The sequence below is a fragment of the Hemitrygon akajei genome, chromosome 14 (genome assembly GCF_048418815.1).
Source record: "Hemitrygon akajei chromosome 14, sHemAka1.3, whole genome shotgun sequence".
In the NCBI taxonomy this organism is placed as follows: Eukaryota; Metazoa; Chordata; class Chondrichthyes; order Myliobatiformes; family Dasyatidae; genus Hemitrygon; species Hemitrygon akajei.
The window spans coordinates 9,844,990-9,867,931 of NC_133137.1; the positions used below are offsets into that span (position 1 = coordinate 9,844,990).

Sequence of the window (22,942 nt, forward strand, 5' to 3'; positions counted from 1 at the left end):
GAAGCAACATTGAAAAAGTTGTTAATACCCTGTGAGACACTCGTTCCTGAACAGATCTTGTTTTCCCTTGAGAGAAAGTTACTTGAGCCCAGCATGCTGGTAAAATTATTATGCTCTTCTACATATTCCGAATTCAATTTGTTTTTAGTGCAACACTATTACAGCACCAGCTCTAAGATTGCAGTTCAATTCTGTAAGAAGTTTGAATGTTCTTCCCCTGAATGCATGGGTTTCCTCCCATTTTCCAAAAAAGCATCTGGTCAGGCCTAGTGAGTTGTGGGAAGCTTTTTTGGAGTTGGAAATGCGGTGGCACTCGCAGGCTGTCCAGCACAATCCTCACTGATTTGATTTGATGCAAAATGACGCATTTCACTGTATGTTTCAAAAGCTAATCTTTCTTTCCCTTTATCTTCTGTTGTTTGCTTCTCTTCTCCCTTTAATTGTGTATTCAAAGTCACTGTTGCCTTGACAGCTTTTTTCTCCACAGACATTCCCTCTCCATCACTCCCTTTCTACAACTCCCCTCTCTGCAACTTAAAACGCATTTGTTTACTCCACTATCCAGTTCAGATGAAGGGTCCTTGGCGTGAAATGATGACCCTCTTCAAGGATTATCTGCTGAGAAGTAACTAGCTTTTCTGTTTTCATTCATCCAGAATACACTGAAGCCTCTTAAAGCACAAAATTTGAGTAGCAACATAAAAATGAGTGTTAAATGTCTGTGGCCAATAAATCTTGTAATGTTGTAAATTTCCAGTGCAGTCAAAGTCTAGGGTGCCATATGTTGTTGAATAAGGCTTCCAATGAAATATAGTTAAAGGTCTTTCCTTTGAAAACAAGGAGGTCACAACACTTACTCAACTTACTGGTGAATTTACAAGAGGCAGCCAAGCAAGTATTGTGATCCAAGTTAAGTGAGAGAAATGTATACAGATCCAGACTAACATCTGAGATCTGAGCACTTGCATGGAGAAAGCCTCAAGAATGATACACCACACGAAGCAATATCAAATGATCTTGTATATTGTTTCAAATAAGTTCTGAAAAGAGGACATGACATATTATGGTAATTCACACAAAATGCTGGAGGAACTCATCAGGTCAGGCTGCATCTATGGTAAAGATTAAACAATTGACGTTTCAAGCTGTTTCTGCAGATATTCTCTTGTTTAAGATGATATATTACGGAATGGGTTCTCTCTCAACAGATAGAATGCCAAAGTCAAGTACCAAATTACAATTCTCTTCTGTAGCAATGGGGACTGAGATTGTTTCAGTGTGACTACACGGAGTTGTCAATGCAAATAATGCACACTCGTTTGAGATGGAAGCCTCATTATTTATCAGAGATACAGGCCAAAGGTCAGGGTCTGTGCATATTAATCTGCATCTGATTTGAGTGCAGTTAATGTTTTGAACCCTCATGCAATGGGAAACAATAGTATTTCCCACATTAGTGGGAACTTTATTTCAGACTAGTCAAGTACTGATGATAAACACCAGTCCTTACCGAGGGGTTGGAATGGAAAGGGTGGGCAGCGTTGAGCTCCTGGGTGTCAACATCTCAGAGGATATGTCCTGCGCCCAATATTTTGATGCAATCATGAGAAGGCATGCCAGTGGCTATATTTCATTAGGAACTCGAGTAGATTTGCTATGTCACCAAGGACTCTAGCAGATTTCTACAGGTGTACCATAGAAAGCATTCTGACTGGTTGCATCACCACTTGCTATGGAAACTCCAATGGACAGGATTGAAAGAGGCTGCAGAGGGTTGTAGACTCACGGGCACATGCCTCCCCACATTGAGACCCATACTCAGTATTTTAGGAACAACCGTTCCCCTCTGCCATTATACTTCTGAACCATCTATGAACCTCAGAACACTACCTTGCTATTCCTCTTCTGCACTGTTTATTTTACGTAACATAGTCATTTTAATCTTACACTGCATTGATGCTACAAAACAACAAACTTCACAACATACGTCAATGATAATAAACCTGATTCTCATTCTTAAATATTCTTGATTGTCAGACATGTGCTTCAAGCTATTTTGATATTTCCCCATGTTGAAAGAAGTAATTCTGGCACTTTGGAATATCATAATAATTCATCTCTCATGAAAGTGGTCATGCAAAGCCCTATAAATTTCTTTGTTTAAAATAACAAAAAATAAAATTGCTATATTTAGCACAAAATCTCTTTGAACCAAATTATTAAAATGATAAATGTTTTTAAAAAACTCTTGCTACAACTAATAATCTACTTAACAAACATTGAGCTTGCCTTCCTTGTAGACACCGTTCAGTCATGCTACTCTTTCTGTGGCCATTGTAAAGTTGTCCGTTTACAGTGGTGGAAGAAGCACTAGTCTGTGCTAGGTGCTCCTGATGATATCTTGCCCTGAAAATAATTACTTCTGGATGCTGCATACCACGAAGAACGGCCGCAGTTTGAGGAAGGTGAGGCATTACCAGGGAGCCTCTGATGAGGTAACAAATGATGAGGTAGATTGGGAGATGAGCAGTTCACCTTTAGCTCAAAGGTCTGAGTTAAGTCCAGAACATATTACCATTGCAAAGGTCTCCAGACCTTTGCCATTCCTGGCAAACAACTTCTACAAAGAAGCCATCTCCTCCTTAATGACCGCAGTGCTTTCAATCTGGCATCAACAATGCTGGACAGTAATTTACAATGGAGATCTCTGCTGCTGGCTTGGTTAAAAAAAATTCTTTGATGGAATTACCCTGAAATTTCATGGTGGCATTAAGAAATTGAATAACCTTGGCCTTTCCCTCCAAAGAGATAGAAATCTCCTATAATTCTAAAGTATTAACAGTGATTAGAACTACTTTCAAATTGGAAGTGATACTTTCTGACTCTCCATAACCTCCTGAAGGATGTGGGTGAAATTCTCCATGCTCCTGGTTGTTCCTTGCATTTGGTCCAACTTATTGACCAAATACTCTACAGTCCAACTTTATTAGTTTTTTCCTGAGTATTTTGCTTGCACAGTCCTACACTAATCCTTCTGGGAAAGTATGACCATGTAGGGCTACACCCCAGCAAGCAGGGACAATAAGTTTCATTACATTCTTACCTTTTCCCTACTGCTGCCCACAATTACTAGGTGATACGTAAAAGGTTCCTTGTGGCCTACTGTCTGCCTATTTGGTGTTAGCATCTGAGTGTGCTGGCATTCTGTTGACACCTCACTGATTCTTCATTCTCCTGCTCCATATGTGAGTCAAATTTGAAGAAACTTCCTTGCAAGATTGCAACCATAAGAACACAAGCAAGAGCATGGCAAACCGTCACAAGTGGGCAAGTGGGAAGTTTCTAACATGCAAAATCCTTTAACAAACAGATAAATGCATTAAGCCAGAGAGATATTAGGTAGGAGACAATGATACTTGCAAAGTAATGACTTACTTATTCCATCTGAGAGTTTGAAGTGCATACACAGAGAGTTCAGTGTTAATCTCCTGGCCTATCTCCTGACAATGAGAGAGGAGGTGGAAGAGCTTGAGGCCTGGTGCCAGGCAAATAACCTCTTCCTTAATAGCAACTAAACAAGGAGATGGTTATCGACTTCAGGAGAACTCACACCCCTCTTTACATCGGCGACACAGCAGTGGAAACTGCGAGCAGTTTCAAACTCCTGGCAGTGCACATGGTGGCGTAGTGGTTAGCACAATGCTTTACAGTGCAGGTGGCCCAAGTTCAATTCCCGCTACTGCCTGTAGGAGGAATACAACCTACACAGATGAGAAAACTCTCCAATGCCTCTACTTTCTGAGGAGGCTGAAGAGAGCTGGATTTTGCACACCTGTACTCATGTCATTCTACAGATGTGCAGTAGACAGCACCCTAACAAGCTGCGTCACTGCACGGTATGGAAACTGCACTGCAGCAGGCAGGAAGGCTCTACAACGGGTAGTCAAAACTGCCCAAGGCATCACTGTCATCAGATTAGCTGCCATCAAGGACATACAGTATACACAGAAAGGTGTTGGAAAAGGGCCAGTAACATTGGGACGAATTCCATACACCCTGCTCAGGGAGGATGCTATGCAGCATCCACACCAAGACATCCAGACTCAAAAACAGTTACCCCCCACCCCAAGCAGTAAGACTGATTAATACCTTCACCTACTATTTCTTGCACTACTTTATCATTTCCCATCAGACACATTGTGTTTAGCCTAGTGTCACTTTATGAACACACAATCAATCTATGTATATAAGCTATCTTATGTATTTATATTTATTGCGTGTTTTGTAGTATTATTATCGTGTTCTTTACCTTTTGTGCTTTTTTTCTGCTGCATTGGATCTGGAGTAACAATTATTTTGTTCTCCTTACACTTGTGTACAAAAAATGACATTAAACAATCTCAAGTCTTGAATCTTGCGTCGTTGTAAGACAGGCTTGAGTGTGGGAGAGAGAGAGACTATAATTTGCAGCTCAAGGCAGTACATTTCAATCGCATAGGTAAGTATCTTTTTAAGTATCATGAGACTGTAATACTTCTTCCTACTTGCTCAGTGTTTCAGAGTGTGCCATTTCTGTTGGTCAGTTCAGATGCCCATCCACTGTTCTCGATGTCCTTCAGATTTCCTTGGCACCAAGATCCCTCTCCTTGGGTACTTCTTCAAAAATATTTCTAGGTCCCACTCAATGAAATGAAGGACTCTTTTTGATCTTTTAGAGCATTTTTGGGGTTAGGACATATACCAAATATTAACTTCAACAACCAACCATCAGATCTGAATATGCATTGAAGATTAAATTTAAAATTCTCCATGGAACAGTAAAATGCAGACCAGATGGATCAGGAATCAAGCTCTTAACTGATTGTCTACATATGCATGAATCCAATCAATAATCCATTGCATGGATATGACAATAATTAACACTTATTTTGGGTGTGCTGGTGGGGAAGATCCAGGCATGTGAACTGTTACATGTAGCTCAAAGAAAGCATTGTAAATATGGATTTATTTGAATTGTCCTTTGATCTTTAGCACATTAAATGCTGTGTAGCATTGGGTCTGACAGACCTTCTTCCACCGAAAGAGGTCTCAATATGATGCCTGTTGTATCTCATTATGTCAAATAAGCAAGCTGCTTCATACCTACCAATACTTCTCTCCATTGACTTAGTTCACGCAACAACACGATCCATAGATGTTCTTTGTTCGCTGAGTTTTTCCAGTAGCTTATTTGTTACTTTCATTCCCCTTGCAGCACCATAGTATCTCAATTGCCTTAGAATCTGGTGGTGCATATGTACAGCTAAGTGCCAACGGTTCACTTGTAAGTTTTGTTGCCAGTGTTTCATTGTCGAAAAGAGAAACACTTAAGAGAAAAGCAACCCTATACTATTGCATTAGAATTATATCTGAAATTTGAGATCCATAGACATCACAGAAATGAGTAGCATTGTTTTAATAATCCTGTTTGGAAGCATTGTTTCCATGGCAACTTTGGAAATCTGCTTTAATTCGTGAGTAGATGACTTACAATCATAGTATTACAAGTCATGGGAACAACTGAAGAATTTCCTTAATAATTCAAAGAAGCTGAAATTTAGAAGTACAGTAAATTCCTACATCTTCATCAATGTGAACTGTAAATGAATAAACCTTGTTTAAATCAGACTGCTGCTTTACATTAAGCATGGTTGTCCAGTGTGTTAGAGCACTATTTCTAGAGAATAGCTGGTGCTATTTCAGATTCAAATTTATTTATCATACGTACACTGAAACATACAGTGAAATGTGTGGTTTACGTTAATGACTAACTCACCCAAGGATGTGCTGGGGGAAGTTGACCAGCACCAACGTGGCATGCCCAAAACATACAGACGAACAACACAAGCAACAACAATAACAAAACCAGACAACAGCAGCAAAACTTTCCCACCCACTCACACACAGACAGGCCTCCTACCTCAGGACAGGCTGCCACCAGGCATCTACTTGGCCTCAGACTCACAGACGTCGAGCCTCAAACCTCCAGTTCCTGACCCGGACTCACAATCATTGGGTCCCTGACCTCTGTACAAGCTGACCCGGGGCTTGAACCTTCAGGGTTTACCCCTACTCTCACGGATTTTGATCTTTGACCTTCGGGCTTTTACTTCTGGTCCTGCTGAGTTCTGGATTTCAACCTTCGATTTTGCCCACCGGACTTTTTCGACCTCTGAGTGTCAACCCGAAGATTTGTCAATCATGCGTTTGATCTTCAGGCCTTGACCTTCAGGCACACATGGACCTCCAACTAAGTGGGGGAGTGGGCAGTGACCAGCCCTTCTGACTCCCTCCCATACGGAGCTCCAACCTATGGGTTTGAGGATTGTTGGTCTCCTCAGTGCCTGCTGACCCGACCTCTGGGATCACTGACCTTCCATCGTGGAGCACTCCAATCTGAACTATGAACACCACCTCTTGCCCCTGACTCTTCATTTACTGTCCCTAGCCTCTAACTCTCCCTCATTCCTAACCTGACCCCTAACTCCCTGTACTATTCCCAAACCATCCCTACAAACCTAAAAGGCAAATAAGTCTCAGCCACAACATTGACGGATATCTCAGCTCGACATCACCTTGACTCTATTTCAAGGCCATAGATGCTGCTGGCAGGAGGCACAGACACGCCACAGTTATAAAGCGAGAGTTGCCGCCCTTAAAACATAAATAGGAGGACAGGGGAGTCAAGAAGCCTCTCAAGCCTGCACTATCATTCAATAGGTTTATGGCTTTCTGATCTTGGCCTCAGATCTCCTTTTCTCCCTGTTCCCTGTAGTCCTTGATTCCTAGGAACCAAGCATGTGCTTCTCTCAACCTTGAATTTAATCAGTGATTCAGTCTCTACAGCTTTCTGGACAGAAAATATTAAACAGATATAGCCCTTTGAGGGTACAAATTCCTTCTGATCTCTGTTTTAAATCAGTGAAGGTTAAAAACATTCTCTCTAATTCTAGATTTCACCATCATCCCTTCAGTATTCTCCCTGTTAAACAACTTCGGAATTTTTGTACTTCAATCACATCATATTTCATTCTTTTGAACTCCAGTGTGTACACATCCAGCTTGCCCCAACTTCTCTCTGAAGACATGTCTTCATCCTAACAATAACCTGGTGCACCGAATCTGAACTGCCTCGAACTACTTCTCCTCATAACTGCACACAACATTCCAGATGTAGTCTCATGAACTTTCCGTATAGCTGTAGTTGGACTTTCACAATTTTATACTCCTCTCCCCTCCCCCACAATAAAAACCATTTTTGCATTTGTCTCCCTTTATTTGGCATACCTGTAAACTAACTTGGTATGCAAGCTTTCAACCCAAAACGTTGACTTTCTTCCCACAGATGCTGCTTAACTCATTGAGGTCCTCCCTCGCTCGCTGCATGTTTCAGATTCCAGCACCTGCAATCTCTTATGCCTCCAACAATCACATTCCTCTGCTCTGCAGCACTTTGTGACTCCTTTTCAGTTAAGCAACATAATCTCACACCTTCCTACATGTTACTCCGACAAATTTCTTTGACTGCTCACTTAATCAAGCTGTGGAGAGTGTGTCGCTGAATAGATTGCAACCTGAGAGAGACTTCTTTTGTTGAGGGAGGTGTCCTGTGGCGGCATGCCTTATTCTGATTTTGGAAAGTTGCTTCTGTTGTGATTGGTTAGCTTAAAACTGCAGGGATTTTTCCCATTAGATAGCTGCCTGGTGTCCAGTTTCAAATATCCTGGATATGTAAAATAGCATGTGGAAATGCATTGCTCTCTTCTTCCTTTGTTTAAGGCAAGACAGTTGGGAAGGTATGCTCTGCATGCACTTCAACTAAGTATGTGGGTTGAATGTACATATATTTGTTGAATATTTAGATTTGTAGTTTCAGTAGCTTGGGTAACATGAATGTTTGGTCGAATTTTTACTGTTTGTAAATAAATTATTCATATACTTATTCAAAGCCAGTGCATTCCCTGTTGCACTTGCCAGGCCCGCGAACCTCATTCAGCATTACAGGAGGAGTGAAGAATAATGGGAAACTGGCTGCAAAATAGAAATGAGGGCAAGCACAGATCATCCATGGTCCTATTGAACAATGTAGCAACCCTGAAGGGCCTTTGCAGATAATTTGTGCTCCTTACAATTTGCTTTCCCTACCTATTTTAGTATCATCAGCAAAGTTGGCTTCAACACACCCTTAGTCATTAGTACAGATTTTAGATACAAGAGACTACAGATACTGGAATATGCAACAAAAAACAAACTGCTGGAGGAAGTCAGCAGGTCAGGGAGCATCTGTAAAGAAAAACAAAGCACTGAAGTTTCAGGTCACGACCCTTCATCAGAAATGACAAAGTAGAGGGGAGGTGGCCAGTATAAAGAGGTGAAAGAAAAGGGTGGGACCTCTCAAGAGGTGTAAAGTGATAGGCGGAACCAGGTGAAGAGAGATGATTGGCATCTGAGGGAGGGAGGGCTGAAAATGGTGACAGATGCTGGGAGGTAATAGGTGGAAGCTGCAGATGATAGCATCAGATCGGATAGGAAGATGGAGCATGAGACCAAATAAGGGAAATGAGGGATGGGAATAAGGGAAATGAGGGATGGGAATAAGGGAAATGAGGGATGGGAACAGTGGGGAAGGGGGTGTCTCAGTGGGAGTGTTTAATACAGTTTAATACAAACTGCAAATGGTTGGGAAACAGATTTTCATATGACACTGTATTAATTAATGCTAGACAACTCAAACTAACCATTTATTGCTGGTCTGTTTTTTTTTGTTAGTTAGTCAATCCTCCACCCATGCCAACATCTTAATTCTAATTATCTAGTTGCTTAAGCTCCTACCTTGTGCAGTAGTTAAATAATATATCATATGTCATTTTTAATGCCTTTGGAAATTTAAGTACTGTAAAATGTTCAATCCTCTTTGAGAACCTGTTTGTTAAATCCCTAAGGAGCCCAATACAGATTGAGACAGAGGAGCAATTGAAGATGCTGGAAATCAGACCAATACACAAAAATGCTGGAGGAACAATGTTGAGGGAAATAACCAGTCAACATTTCAGGCCAAGACCCTTCATCAGGTCTGGAAAGAAAGTCGTGGGAGCCAAAGAGCGGAAAGTGTGGATAATTGAGCAGATCATGGGGGGGGGGGGGGGGGGGGGGCGGGGATGCGAGGAGTAAAGGGATCGGAAAATTAAGGTAAGCAAAAGATGCAGGAAGCAGAAGAGGAGTAAAAAAGGGAATGGTCCCAAAAAGTTACAGAATTCAATGATGATGGCATCACATTGGAGATTATGAACATGGGATATGAGGTGTTGCTCCTCTAATCTGCATCTAGCCACAACTTGGTAGTAGAGAAGGATGTTGACATGCCAGTATTGGGAATGGGAAGTTCTCCCTCTGGTTCTCCACTTACTTCCATTTATTTCATGGTCCAATGTCCTCTCCTATCAGATTCAATCTTCTTCAGTCCTTTGCTTCTTCTGCCTATCATCTCCCAGCTTTTCAGATCATTCCGACTTTCCTGTCTCCCTCACCTTGATACCTTCTCCTCCTCACCTGGGTTCAATTTATGCTTCACACCTCCTCCCACTCTACCCCTTTATACTGGCATTAAGTCCTCTTTTTCTCCTGTCCTGTTGAAGAGATCAGCTCAAAACATCAATAAACACCAATGCATCAACATCTCTGAAGCCAGCTCCCCTAATGCCCTTGTGTTGAGACCATCACATCCAAATGAATTGTCCGTCTTAATCATGTTAATTTGGCTGGTACTTAATGTTAAGTTCCTCTCTTTTTCTTCCTCAGGATTTCCTCTTCCTGGAATGTATTACATTCATCCATCTATGATGACAGACACAAAATATTCACTTAAAGTCTTTTCCATTTTCTCATTTCTCATTATTAATTCCCCAAAGTCATCTTTTAAAGTAAATATTCACTGCTTTGTTATTCTCTTGTTATTTTACATGTAGAATTTCTTACTGTTTTTTTTAAATATAGTTCTTGCTCATCTAATTATATAATTTATTGGGCTGTAAGGCCCAGTAAAGAGAAAGAAGAGAATTTGCACCCTTGTCCATCCTTAAATAAACTATAATCTGGTGAACTCAGACTTCTCCTTTGATCACTTAAAGTTTCTTTGGTACTTAGTCAGGTTTCAGAATCAACCTATTTTATTCACTTATTTGAGAACCAGTGAGTTAGCATCATCAGTGAAATTTGTCTAATATGCTGAGTTCTAGTCCCAATGAAAGATGCTTTGAATTGTGGGTCTGTGATTGTGACTTGCTGTAGTTACGCGATCTAAATGAAGAGACATTTTCAACTTAGCATTCATTGTACCCTACCTGTGTTTTATTGAATTCCCAAGATCTCTGCGGGGAATCTGTGGGGACCATCGAGGCACTGACAATGTATCTAAACAAAACGAGAAGGATAAGGTAAATGAGATTATCAACCTGTATCCAAACAAAACTCAATCAATCTTATACAGTGGTCTTATTCCACAACTGTGAAATTATACATTTAATTAACAATCTTATTTCTATTAGAATTTGCATAGAAAGTGGTCACTTTGCTATGTTAAAATTACATTCTGAACAAACATTAGTACTACATTATTGTACTATTTATTCCTTGTGTACATCATCTGTTTTAAAAATGTTAAATCCTGAGAACAAGTACAGACATCCCACCCTGCAAAAACTCATTTCAGGGAGGTAGCACAATCACCCCTGGCCCCCGCAACCCCATATCCTTCCCCCCCCACCCCCGGTCGACCTCCAAGGGTGTATGTATAACAGGACACTTGATTATGAAAGAACACAACAATTTATTTGATCACACATTGAAACTATTTACACACATATTGTCTTATGCAGAAAATGTGACATTAAAATACGTACTTGTATTGTCATGGAGTTGTTTTTTTTATTCTATTACAACTTTAAGCAAGTCTACAGGGAGTTTGGCCTCATCACGTAGGACATCAATAGAGTAGCTCCTTCGCAGCTAGCCAGCTAGTTTAAATAACGTTAGCTATGCTAATGAACAAATGACACTTGTTGAACTCACCTCAACATGTCTTTTACAGTCATTTAACCCACCATAGGCAATAGAAAAGTCACTGGTGTAAACAGTGCAGCGAGCAACACTGTCTTTAATTTTGACCCCTATTAGGCAGGGGTGAAGTACGTTTTATATTTTCTGTTTTTGGAACACTCTGCCATGGCGCTGCAGGACACTGAACTGAACTAATAGACAATGAAAGAGAGAGAGGTCGACTGTAAAGCCCGCCCACAGAGAAAGCTATGTGGGAGACTCCCGGAACTTCTGGGAGAGGTGGGATGTCTGCAAGTATCATCTGAGATAGTTATCATGGTGAGTACCAGTTCAGCCATAACACACTCTAAAGTGGGTTGAAGGGGATTTATCAGATTTGCGACGAACTGAACATGATGATGGTTCGGTCCGTTTTATTAGAGGCAATTCCATTCCATAATTTGAGTTACTTCCTACAATGGAAGTTTTCTTCAAATGTTCAAATATTACAAATTTATGTAACTTATACAAAATATGAAGAGCACTAGGTCCACTGGGACATATCTGAACATTTTCAAGATAAGTGTTTTGCTGTCTGCAACACATATACTTGGGTTTATTACACCTCCTTTATTATTCCTCCAACTGTAACATGTACTTCAGTTTTGTTTCCTACATAATTACAAAAATCCCACGGCACCAAATCTCAGGAGCTTTAGGTTCCATGGACCAATTTTGATGCTGGAGGAGGAAATAGCAAGAATGCTTACAGGCTAGAAGATAGTCACAACAAAAATTATTCCGGCTTCAGCGTAGTAAATATTGTCAAAACGTTTGGAAATTATTTTTTTTCACCTTACCCTATTCTCAGCACCACAGTGCGTAATGAGTTCTTTCTTCTTGAAAAGCTGCACCTTTTCAAAGACATTCCTTCAAACGGTGTCACAGAAATCATTAAAAATTCCTGCACACACTGAGACTTCTGTCACAAACAATCAGGCATGTTCGTAACATGTAGCACTGCAGACTCTGTGCAGCACAATACTCAAGATCCCAGTGGAGCTGGGAGGATGAGGGGTATTGTCGAGGAAGGGGGCTTGTAAGAACTTTGACATCTGGGGGAGATTGGATGGATAGGAATTGATGTTTTGAGAGCAAACTTTAAAAAAAATCAATTCCTGTGGTTCAGGTTAGGGGCTTGAACATTTAAGACGGGATGACTAGAAGATGTAAGGGAGTAGATCATGGGTGGTTTTGCAGGGATGGGTTACAGCGTCCAAGGATTTACCTAGCCTCCCAACTCACAAGCCTCTGAGGTTAGAACACCAGGATTATCGTTACATTCTTCTGGGTGTGGTGTGCAATGGGTATCTTCCGAGGACACTATAATCCAAATTACCTATAATGTGCCAAAAGAAGAACTTCAGGATGTGTGACATCACCATGTGCTACCTTGATAATGATATCTCATGTGGTGTGCAAGGGTGACTCACAACAGGATGTGCCTGGTCCAATTTCGTGGTTGGAGTGATTTGATCTAGAAATGGAGTAAACAATATTTATTCTGGTTTCAATCAATTTTCATTTGCCTATCGCTGACAAAATCAGCAGCATGCAATCCAATTTCAAGGCATGTATATTCAAGATTCAAGATTGTTTATTGTCATTCTTTAGTACTCTGGTGTAAAGGAGAACAAAATGATTGCTTCCCTGGATCTGATGCAGCATAAAAACACAATTAATGTAAATATAAAACCAATCCTATAAAACAAGTAACTGTTGAGTGTGGCCATATATACAGAAGACTAGACTGATTGCATGTACTGTATATTAGTGACACAAGATGCAGAATCTGAATATAAGGAGACTGACAGGAAATGATAAAGTGACAAAGTGATTCTTGGCAACAGGAACTCTTCTAGGTAGCAGCAGGGCCTATGAAAACACAGTGGGACAGTGCCTGTGTCAGTGTAGGTATGAGGTGTGGAGGGTAAATGTAAAATGGCTGTGCATGGAGTGGGGGTGTAGGGTGCTGAGGGGCTAAGGAGAGAAGTGGCTGATGTGGATGTAGTGGGTGACATTACATGGCATGACATCTAAAACTCTGACAAGCTTCTACAGATGTGTAGTGGGGAGAATATTGACTGGCTGCATCATAGCCTGCTACGGAAACACCAATGCCATGGAAAGGAAGATCCTTCATAAAGTAGTGGATCTGGCCCTCCCCACCACTGAGCACATCCACGTGAAACACTGTTGCAGGAAAGTAGCACTCATCATCAGGGATACCCACCACTCATCCCGCTGCTGCTGCTGTCATCAGGAGGAAGGTAGGAGGGCCTCAGGACTCACACCACGAGGCTCAGGAACAGTTACTAACTCTCAACCATTAGGCTTTTGAACCAAAGGGGATAACTTCACTCAACTTCACTTGCCCCATCACTAAGCTGTTCCTACAATGGAACGACTTTCAAGGACTCTTCCTCTCATTTTTTGGTATTTATCGCTTATTTATTTATGATTATTATTTTGTTCTTTTTGTATTTGCGCAGTTTGTTGTCTTTTGCTAACTAGTTGAATGCCTGTTAGTGTGATCGTTCATTGATTCAAAGTACATTTATTAGAGAAGTATGTATAGATTATACAACCTTGAGATCCATCCCCTTACAGACAGCCACAAGGTAAAGAAACCCCAAAAGAACCTCTTTAAAAAATGACCGTCAAACACGCAAAGCATTGGGAGAAAAAAAAAACCAAATCACGTAAACAATAAAAGCAAGCAAATACAGTAGCATCAGAACTGGAGTTTTACAAAAGACTCGAAGCCAAGCATCCCCACAGCCGGAGCAGGCTACAGCCTCAGTTCATCACAGAGCTAAGTAAATGTCCCGAGGCCAAGCATCCCTGCAGCCGGAGCAGGCTACAGCCTCAGTTCATCACAGAGCTAAGTAAATGTCCCGAGGCCAGGCATCCCTGCAGCCAGAGCAGGCTACAGCCTCAGTTCATCACAGAGCTAAGTAAATGTCACGAGGCCAGGCATCCCTGCAGACGGAGCAAGTACAGCTTCGGTTCAGCGCAGAGCGGAGTAAACGCCGTAGAGCAACAAGCAGAACTGAGCAGAACCGGACCTCGCCTTGCCTCTGGTCCCAACACCCTGACCTTTTCAATCTGGCCCAGTGCTTCAATCATCCAAACATTAGGTCATTCCTTGCACCGGAGCCCTCCGCCACAATTCAGCTCACACTCGACCTTTTCAATTCAGCCCAGCACTTAAATCGATCAGACATTGGGACTTTACATGGTCTCAGGGACCCTTCAACTCTGCTTCGACCCTACCACCCCATCCCTTTACCTCGACCCCATCCCTTTAGCTCAGCTCTGCTCACCTCTCCATCGTTCATAATAAAGTGCTAATAATAGTTTTCTTTGTTTTACTTTTTGCTGCTGATAAGTAGCCGCTGGGCATCACCAGTGCCATCTTAAACAGTTTCTGTTATAGCTATTATTCTATTGATTTATTGACTATGCCTATGAGAAAAATGAATCTGTAAATGGTGACGTATATATACTTTGATAATAAACTTACATTGAACTTTTGAGGCATTGATCAGCCTGACGGGATGGGGAAGTAACTGTTTTTGAGTCTAGTGGTCTTGGCGTTGAAGCTACTGAGGAAGCAAGTAGCACTACATCAAGTCAGGTCTTTTCCTATCTTACTGATACCATCTAGATTCTGTATTAGAGATAGAAAACTTTCCCAAAGGAAAGCTAACAGCCCCTGATGCGGATGTGAGAATAACGATCAGCTTGGCATCCCTTCACTAATTGTTTTGTTTTAATTTCCTCTGGAAAACATTATAATGCTCATAACAACGTAAAATGGCATCAATTATTCAAAGTACATTGGGATTTAGCAGTTGGGTGCAACTGCAATAACACTCAAGAAAATCAAATTATCTAGGACAACATTCTTCACTTAATTAACATCCTACTCTTCACTATGTATTCCTGTCACTTTCACTCAGCGTGACTTTGCGTATGCGAATCGCAATCTGGAATGCGTGGTTAATCACTCCTCCCCAAACTGATGGCATCTACTGCCTAGAAGAACAAGGGCAGCAGGTGCATGAGAAATCCACTTCCCCCAAGTCCTCCTTCATATCACAGACAATCCTGAACTGGATACTAATCCCCATTCTTTCAACTCCTGCAGCAGCTTCTCCAGAAAGTGTCAATTTAAAAGAAAAGATTATATGAAGTAGGGAGTAGAAGGAGGATACTTAGCCACTCAAGCCTGCTCCACCATTTAATAAAATTGCAGCTGACCTGACTGTAACCACATCTCTGCTTCCCAGTATACCCATAGCAATCTTTCACCACCTTTCGTTCCTAAGTATCTATCTATCTCTGCTTTAAAAATATTCAAAAACATCAACACCCTTGGAATTAGAGCCCAAGGAGAACAAAAGAAATGGCTCATCACTAGGCTAAATGGCCTATCCCTTGCTTTTCAAGTTACCACTAGCTCTAGATTCTCCTCCAAGAGGAACCTTCCTGTCAAGACTCTTCCGAATCTTATTTATTTCAATCAAGTTACCCCCTCTTCATCTGCTAAACTCCAGTGGATACAAGTCTAGGCTGCTGATCCTTTGCTCATACAACAATCTGTCCACTCCATGTATGAAACTAGAGCCTTCTCTGAATTATTTCCACTGCATTAAGATGCTTTCTTAAATAAGGAAACCAATAATATGCACAAAACCTCAGGTGTGGTCTCTTCAGTGCTCTCCATATGTGAAACATTAACCTTCTCATTTTTGTGTACAATTCCTCTAGTAATAACAACAGTTTTCCCAACTAGCTGTAGTACCTGTACGTATGCACAAGGACACACAGACCCCTCTCAAAGCAAGACCCACCACCATGTTCTTCTGATAAGAGTCATTGATAGATACTGCCTTTTAAGCTTTGCCAGTGATGCTGCACCCTGAATTTAAGAAAGCAGAAGAACAAACTGAAAATGGAGAAAGTATCTTAAGAGTGCTTAACAAGCTTTCTTAAATCTTCTCAAACAATGTCCATATGTTTACCATTTACGATATGCTGTGTGGTAAAAGATAAAACATATGGATATTTAGTTGGGAATTTGCATGCAGAGATTGGTTTAATACTCAAACAGAGATCCCACCTGTTTCAGGCAGAGTCAGCTATAATACTAGCTTTCCGTTCTCCACAAATATGGATGCAATGTAAAGTAGAATCAAAGATCACAGTATTTTCTTTATCTGATTTATTCACTTTACTTTGCCTTATTTATGTTCCCCTAGTCAAAACATTTATTACAGCATCTTAATTTCTCATAAAATTACTATCAAGCATTTTTCAAACTTGAGTTCAATATTAAATCAATTTATCTAAACAAAGTACAAAGTATTTCATTTATAAAATTCATTTCTAAAATAATGCTCCAGAGACTACAAGAAAAATTACTATTTTAGTCAGGTACCAAGGAGAATAAGTCCTCATAAAGTTGATCTTGTAAATATTTGGTAGCTGATATTAACATTGTAACAACTAAATCAAACAGCACTCCACTGAAGTGCTTCTTCAGACCGTTAGTTTTAATAAAATCTTTAAAAATTGCCATATGGTGCTGTTTTGAATGCAAATAATTATAACTTGCAGTGCAATAACCTTACACAGAAAATTCTTGACAGCAACCCAGCCTGATTTTTGTGTCTGTGTGTTTGACTGTAGTGCCAATGTTTAACATATAAATTATTCAATAACAATTTACCAGGTGTTTGCAATAAAGCAAGACCTCAATCATAATATGATGAGGTTCAATTTGAACTAGTCCCATCTAGCCAAAGCACATCAAATGAAACATTTCAAGAACTCACCAACTCCTTTTTTGTCTCAACCTAATCAGATTGATTATGATTTTGAGGCCAGAACTGTCCTTAAAAATGTGTCCTGTGCTTTGCTGTTCTACCCTGTTTACAGTTACTGTTCTATAGATTGGGTAAGTATGCCCGCAGGAAAAAGAATCTCAAGGTTGTACATGGTGACATGTATGTATTCGGATAATAAATTTTACTTTGAAATTTGAAGTCATAGCAGAGTAACAATAGCTTCTTCCCTATCAGGAGAGGACAATCTCCTGAAAGCTAAGTTTGGTTCCTAATTTCTGTAAAGATAGGATTGCAATCCAGCTGTTCTTGCTTGTAAACTGCTGGGAAATGTGCTCTTCAGACTCCAGCAACGACCTCTCAATGGTCAGTTTTAGTGTTAGACAACATGTGGTGTCTCGTCGATGCTTTTCATGGAAAGGTGGCAAGTAGCATGTTAAAGTTCCAGCTGTTACTAAAAGCCAACCCTGGCACTCCAAATAAAGTACACAGGATGGCTTTATTGCGTCCACTCCTGCTACCGAGTTAAATGTTTCTGTGTAACAGTGGTATAATGGACATCACTATAGTTACTAAGAATATTCATTTTGCCACCCGAGCCAAAGAAATGAAGAGTCAAGGAAATATAAACAGGAGAAAAGCTGCAGATGCTGGAAATCCAAAGCAACACATACAAAAGGCTGAAGAACTCAGCAGGCCAGGCAGCGTCTATGGAAAAAAGGAAACAGTCTGACTGAGACCCTTCATCAGGACTGGAGAAAAAAGATGAGGTCCGAGAAAGAGGATGGGGTAATGAAATACAAGGTGGGGGGGGGGCGTTTGAATAAAGAGGGGGGGGCGTGTGAATAAAGAGCTCAGAAGTCAATTGGTGGAAGAGATAAAGGGCTGGAGAAGGGGTATCTGATAGGAAAGGACAAAAAGCCATGGGAGAAACGGAAAGGGGGGGAGCACCAGAAGGAGGTGTTGGTTAGGTAAGGAGATAAGGTGAGAGAGGGAAATGGGAATGGTGAAGGAAAGGGGGGTGCCATTACCAGAAGTTTGAGAAATTGATGGTCATGCCATCAGCTTGGAGGCTACCCAGATGGAATATAAGGTGTGCCCTTATCATGGCAGAAGAGGAGGCCACGGACGGACATGTTGGAATGGGAACAGGAAGTATAAATAAAATGGGTGGCCACTGGGAGACGCACAGAGCATAGGTGCTCGGCAAAGCAGTCTCCCAGTCTACGTTGAGTGTCATCAATATACAGGAGGCCACACTGGGAGCACCAGATACAGTAGATAACCCTGAAAGATTCACATGTGAAGTGTTAACTCACCTGGAAGGACTGTTTGGGGCCCTGAATGGTAGCGAGAGAGGTGGTGTAGCACTTGTTCTGCTTGCGAGGATAAGTGCCAGGACGGAGATCAGTGGGGAGGGACAAGTAAACATGGGAATCGTGTAGGGAGCGATCCCTGTGGAGAGCAGAAAGTGGGGGAAGGGAAAGATGTGGATGGTGGTTGGATCCCACTGGAGATGGTAAAGGAATGAAGGAAATGTTATAGTATTCAGTTGCCTACTGGAAATCCAGCTTGTGTAGTCTATATCTAGATATTGCAGTGCAAGCCACCAACAAGAAGCTCCAAAATAAAGGAGAGTTGTGGTGGTGTGAATTTGCCTTTCAGCAACTATTGAAGTAATTGCTTAACTTTCACTGGGTGCAGGGCTACAATTAACAAACAGAATAAGTGAGTTGAGAAAGCCATTGGCCTGATCAAAGAGCCAAGCATTATCAATTATCAACCCAGAATACATTCACTGCTGCTGTGAAATCTTGCATTTCTTGCATGCGTCTGTTTTTACAAAACCTGTATTTTTTTTCCCATTTTTTTCCAACCTTCTGAAAATTTTTCAACCTGAAATGTAAGAATAGTTCCTTTTCCACAGTTGCTGCTTGGCCCTAAAATGTGTCCCAAACACTTTTTATTTTTTATTACTAAAAGTTAAAATCACCCAATGAAAGCTTACTCCACTGACAAGAGCATCACTTTCAATGTTCTGCTTGCTTCCAACATATAAAATTAAAAAAAGTCTTTCTCTCCTGACTTATAAAAGTTTCATCTGAAGAAACTCAAATTTCACTGTGAAATTTCTTTTACTGACAGGAGACGTTGACTGAATCACTAATTATCTGTCAGTTCTGCTTTCTTGTTGCAATCTGAACGCTAAACACTGTTTTGGTAAAACCAAGCTGCTTCTGAGCAATAAAAGGAACAATGTGTGCAAAGAATTAAAATGTTAAGATGCCATTCAAACTCATGTGATGGACACCATCACTGACAATTTTGAGAAAACTTAACCTTGCCTCTATTTAATAGCAACAATTTGTGCATTGTTTTACTTGGAGATACAGCCAGTTCTTGCTAAAGATAACAAAAATGAAGGAAATATGACTGCCTCATGAACGTAGATTGAATACTGAGAGAATGTTTTCCATTGTTATAGTTCTTAAAACCACAAAAAAAATGTACATTATTTGGTTAAGTCCTGGTGAAGGGTCTCAGCCTGAAATGTCAACTGTTTACTCTTTTCCATAGATGCTGCCTGACCTGATGAGATCCTTCAGTATTTTGTGTGCATTGCTTTGGATTTCCACCATCTGTGCAGATTTTCTTATGCTTGTGATAATTTGGATAACAAGCACATTCCACAAAACAAATTAGCATCTCCAGTAAAATCGTTCTGAACTTGTGACAATGAGAACATATTAGCCTAGAAATTGAAACACAAAGAAGGGTCTCAGCTTGAAACGTCGATTGTTTATTCGCATCCACAGATGCTGCCTGACCTGCTGAGTTCCTCCAGCATTTTGTGCGTGGTGCATGAAACACTGTTTAGTTTTGAAGTGCAGGAATCTTGTTTTGTGAAGGTTTAATACAAAATCAATCACTTTCAGTAGAATTCCATCCATTGCAAAATTGAACCAGTTTCTTTCGGCTTAACACTACTGACATTTACCCTCTATCTGCCCTGTACGTGCTACTACCAACCTGTAGAGTGATCACTGCATTTTACTGACAGGGTTGCAGCAACAGTGTGCAACCTATGATCCATTTTAACTTCCATTAAAACAGGAAAGCAAATCCCAAAGCCAATTACCAAAGAGAAATGAGTTAGAGGGTCTCCACTATAAAATCAAAGTAATGATGCATGCTTTGACAATGGCAGCAGGATTTTAGTGCTCTGTGTATTTCACACATCACTGCTGAGCATCAGAATGCTTATTCAGCTGTGTACAGCAGAGACAGATGTTTTAATGTCTGTAATCTGGTGATTCCATGCCTTGAAGTCACTTTGGCCATTTGAAACATGTGGCACAATCTGTGTTGTCCTTTGGGGGACTAAGAGTGTTGGTGGTGTGGTCAGACGTAACTAAGACTAGTATCCCATTTCCCCTTGACTTTCCTCCTCTCAAAGGTAGATCTTAATGGTGTTCTACTATATCTACCATCCGTGCAGGTTTGAGTGTCAAGCTAGCAACTTGGCCTCGTAAAACGCAGACAATAAAATGCTAAAGGAACAGCAAGGTGGCCGCCCAATACGCCACACGGCGTGGATAGAAATATTATATGTCTAACTATTTGAACAAATGTCTCATTGTTAACAAGGACCAGTAAACAAGCTGCTTAAAAGAACATGGATTACCTGCTTTTTTCAATAGGTACATTTAATGTCAGAGAAATGTATACAATATCTATCCTGAAATTCTTTTTTTTTTTGACTGTAGCCAAGACAAGAGGTCACCTAGAATTATATAAAACATTAATTGGGCCACAGGAAAAATGTAGTGCTAAGGAGGGTGTAGATTCATTTTACAAGGAAGTTGCTGGCTCTGGAAGTAATTAGTTATGACGCAAGATTGTCTAGTCTTGGGTGTTTCCTTTGGGAAAATGGAGGCTCAAGGGTGATGTAACTTAAGTGTATAAAATTACAAGAACCCTATCCTTTAAGGGACTTAGACTTAAGTTAATTTGTAGAAGGGCTTATTTGAGGAAATGTCTCAAAAACATATATATAAAACATTATTTTAACTTATAGTTTTATATAAATATATAGTGTAAATAAAATCAGTCCAAAAATACAATGTCCTTGAAATTATCCAACAGAAGTACAATAATCTCAATGTTGTTCTGCTCTCCATCATGCTGAGTCATACTGGCCCTGTAAGGATTGCTAGTAGGAGGGACCGTGTGCTGTTGCAAAGTCAGGAGATCCCACTGACACATTGAGCTCCACAGGTGAATTGGACGATCCATTCAATACAGGGAAATAGGCGATGATTTTAAATATATATTTTGTACCTGAAACACAATAAACACCCAAGAAATATTGGGGCAAATGAGATCTAATAAAAGGGGATAAATTAAAATTACTAGTATAAGTCATGCAGAAATGATGGCCTAATTCCTGGGGTTTTACAGTAGGCAGCCACACAGATGCAGCATCTATTACTAATGACCTTGCAAAGTCCTCCAGATTCCAGAAGGACCTTCATGGATTGAAAAGTGGCAAATGCAACATCATTATTCCTGAAAAGAGTGAAATAAGATATTGGGGCATGTTAACTCACTAGTCTGCCATCAGTTGTTGAGAAAACACTGGAACCTATTATCAAAGAAGTTTAGGCACAGCAGCATGCTTTTATGAGGGAGAGAAGTTGAAAAATAATTTCTTAAGAATGCAAATAGCTGCTAGAGTGGATGAAGTCTCCTTTTTTAAGGAAGCAACAGGCATGGTAGACAATGAGAGAGCCAATGGATGTATAATATTGATTTTTTAAAAGCACTTGATAAGATGAAACATGAAAGGTTACAGAAAATAATTGCTCACTAGGTTGAGTGAAATTATTTGCAAGGATAAAGAACTGATTTATTCCTGTAAACTGAGAAATGGGCCACCTTCCAGTTAGAAGGATGTTATTAGAGAGAGGTTCATAATGATCAGTACTGATGCATCAAAAACTTATAATCTATGTTAATGACTCAGATGAAATGGTTGAGTGCAATGCATCCAATTGCTAACAACACAAAGCTAAATAGGGAAGTGTGCAATAAAGTTCTGCAAGGTGAAAGTCTCTAGTTAATTGAGCAACAAGAAGGAAACAAACGGAGCATGATGGAAGGGAAATGAGGGTATTAATTTTAGTTGGAGGAATAGAGTAATAAAATCTTTTTTAGATGATGAACAATGTGCTCAGAGGAACCAGGTGACCAGATGTATGAACTACTGAAAGCTAATATGTTGGGCAAAAGAAAGAATTAGATTTTAGTAGTGCCTCTTACAATCTCAAGACACTTTACAACCAATATAGCTCATCTTGGATTTAATGCAGCCATTGCTGCGATGTAGGAAATTTCCTAGACTGAGCCGATGCTTCCACAGACTTGTAATTCCCTATCTTTATATTCCCTTGTACTACCTCAATGCACAGTTGTAATGATATGATCTGCAAGGATGGCATGCAAAACAAAGTTTTTCACTGGTAAACATTACAATAACCAATTTTGTTATCATAGTGATTTGTCCAGGCTAATCTAGCAGCACCTTCCTAACCTGAACCTCTAATTAGACAAGGGTAATAGCTGTAATGAGAAGCTGCCGTTCTCCTGAAAGTCAGCCCCATCCTCACTTGCAAATTTATTGATATCCCTTCATTCTCATTGTACATAAATCCTGGAACTCCACACTCAATAGAATTGTGAGGGTACCTTCATTAGAAGGACTGTGGCAGCTCAAGAAAATGGCTCACCATCACTTTGGCATGGGCAATTTAATGTGTCAATAAATGTTGCCTGCAATGCCCGTAACCCAAAATACGAATCAAAAGAATTCTCTCTTGCCATTGTGAGAAGTAGCCAATACCACAGCACAAAAATGAGGGAAAGATTCAGCTGGTCTAACAGTTTACATCTGAGGC

At 40.4% G+C, this 22,942-nt stretch overlaps 1 protein-coding gene across 1 annotated transcript in view; it reads right to left on the reverse strand.

The window, feature by feature from the left end:
• The window catches only part of ksr2 (kinase suppressor of ras 2), a 358,563-nt gene that overhangs the window by 124,330 nt on the left and 211,291 nt on the right, over window positions 1-22,942 (reverse strand). The window contains exon 6 of the mRNA XM_073065461.1: window positions 10,380-10,449. Within this exon, the coding sequence (XP_072921562.1) occupies window positions 10,380-10,449 (70 nt within the window). The remainder of the gene's footprint in view (window positions 1-10,379; window positions 10,450-22,942) is intronic.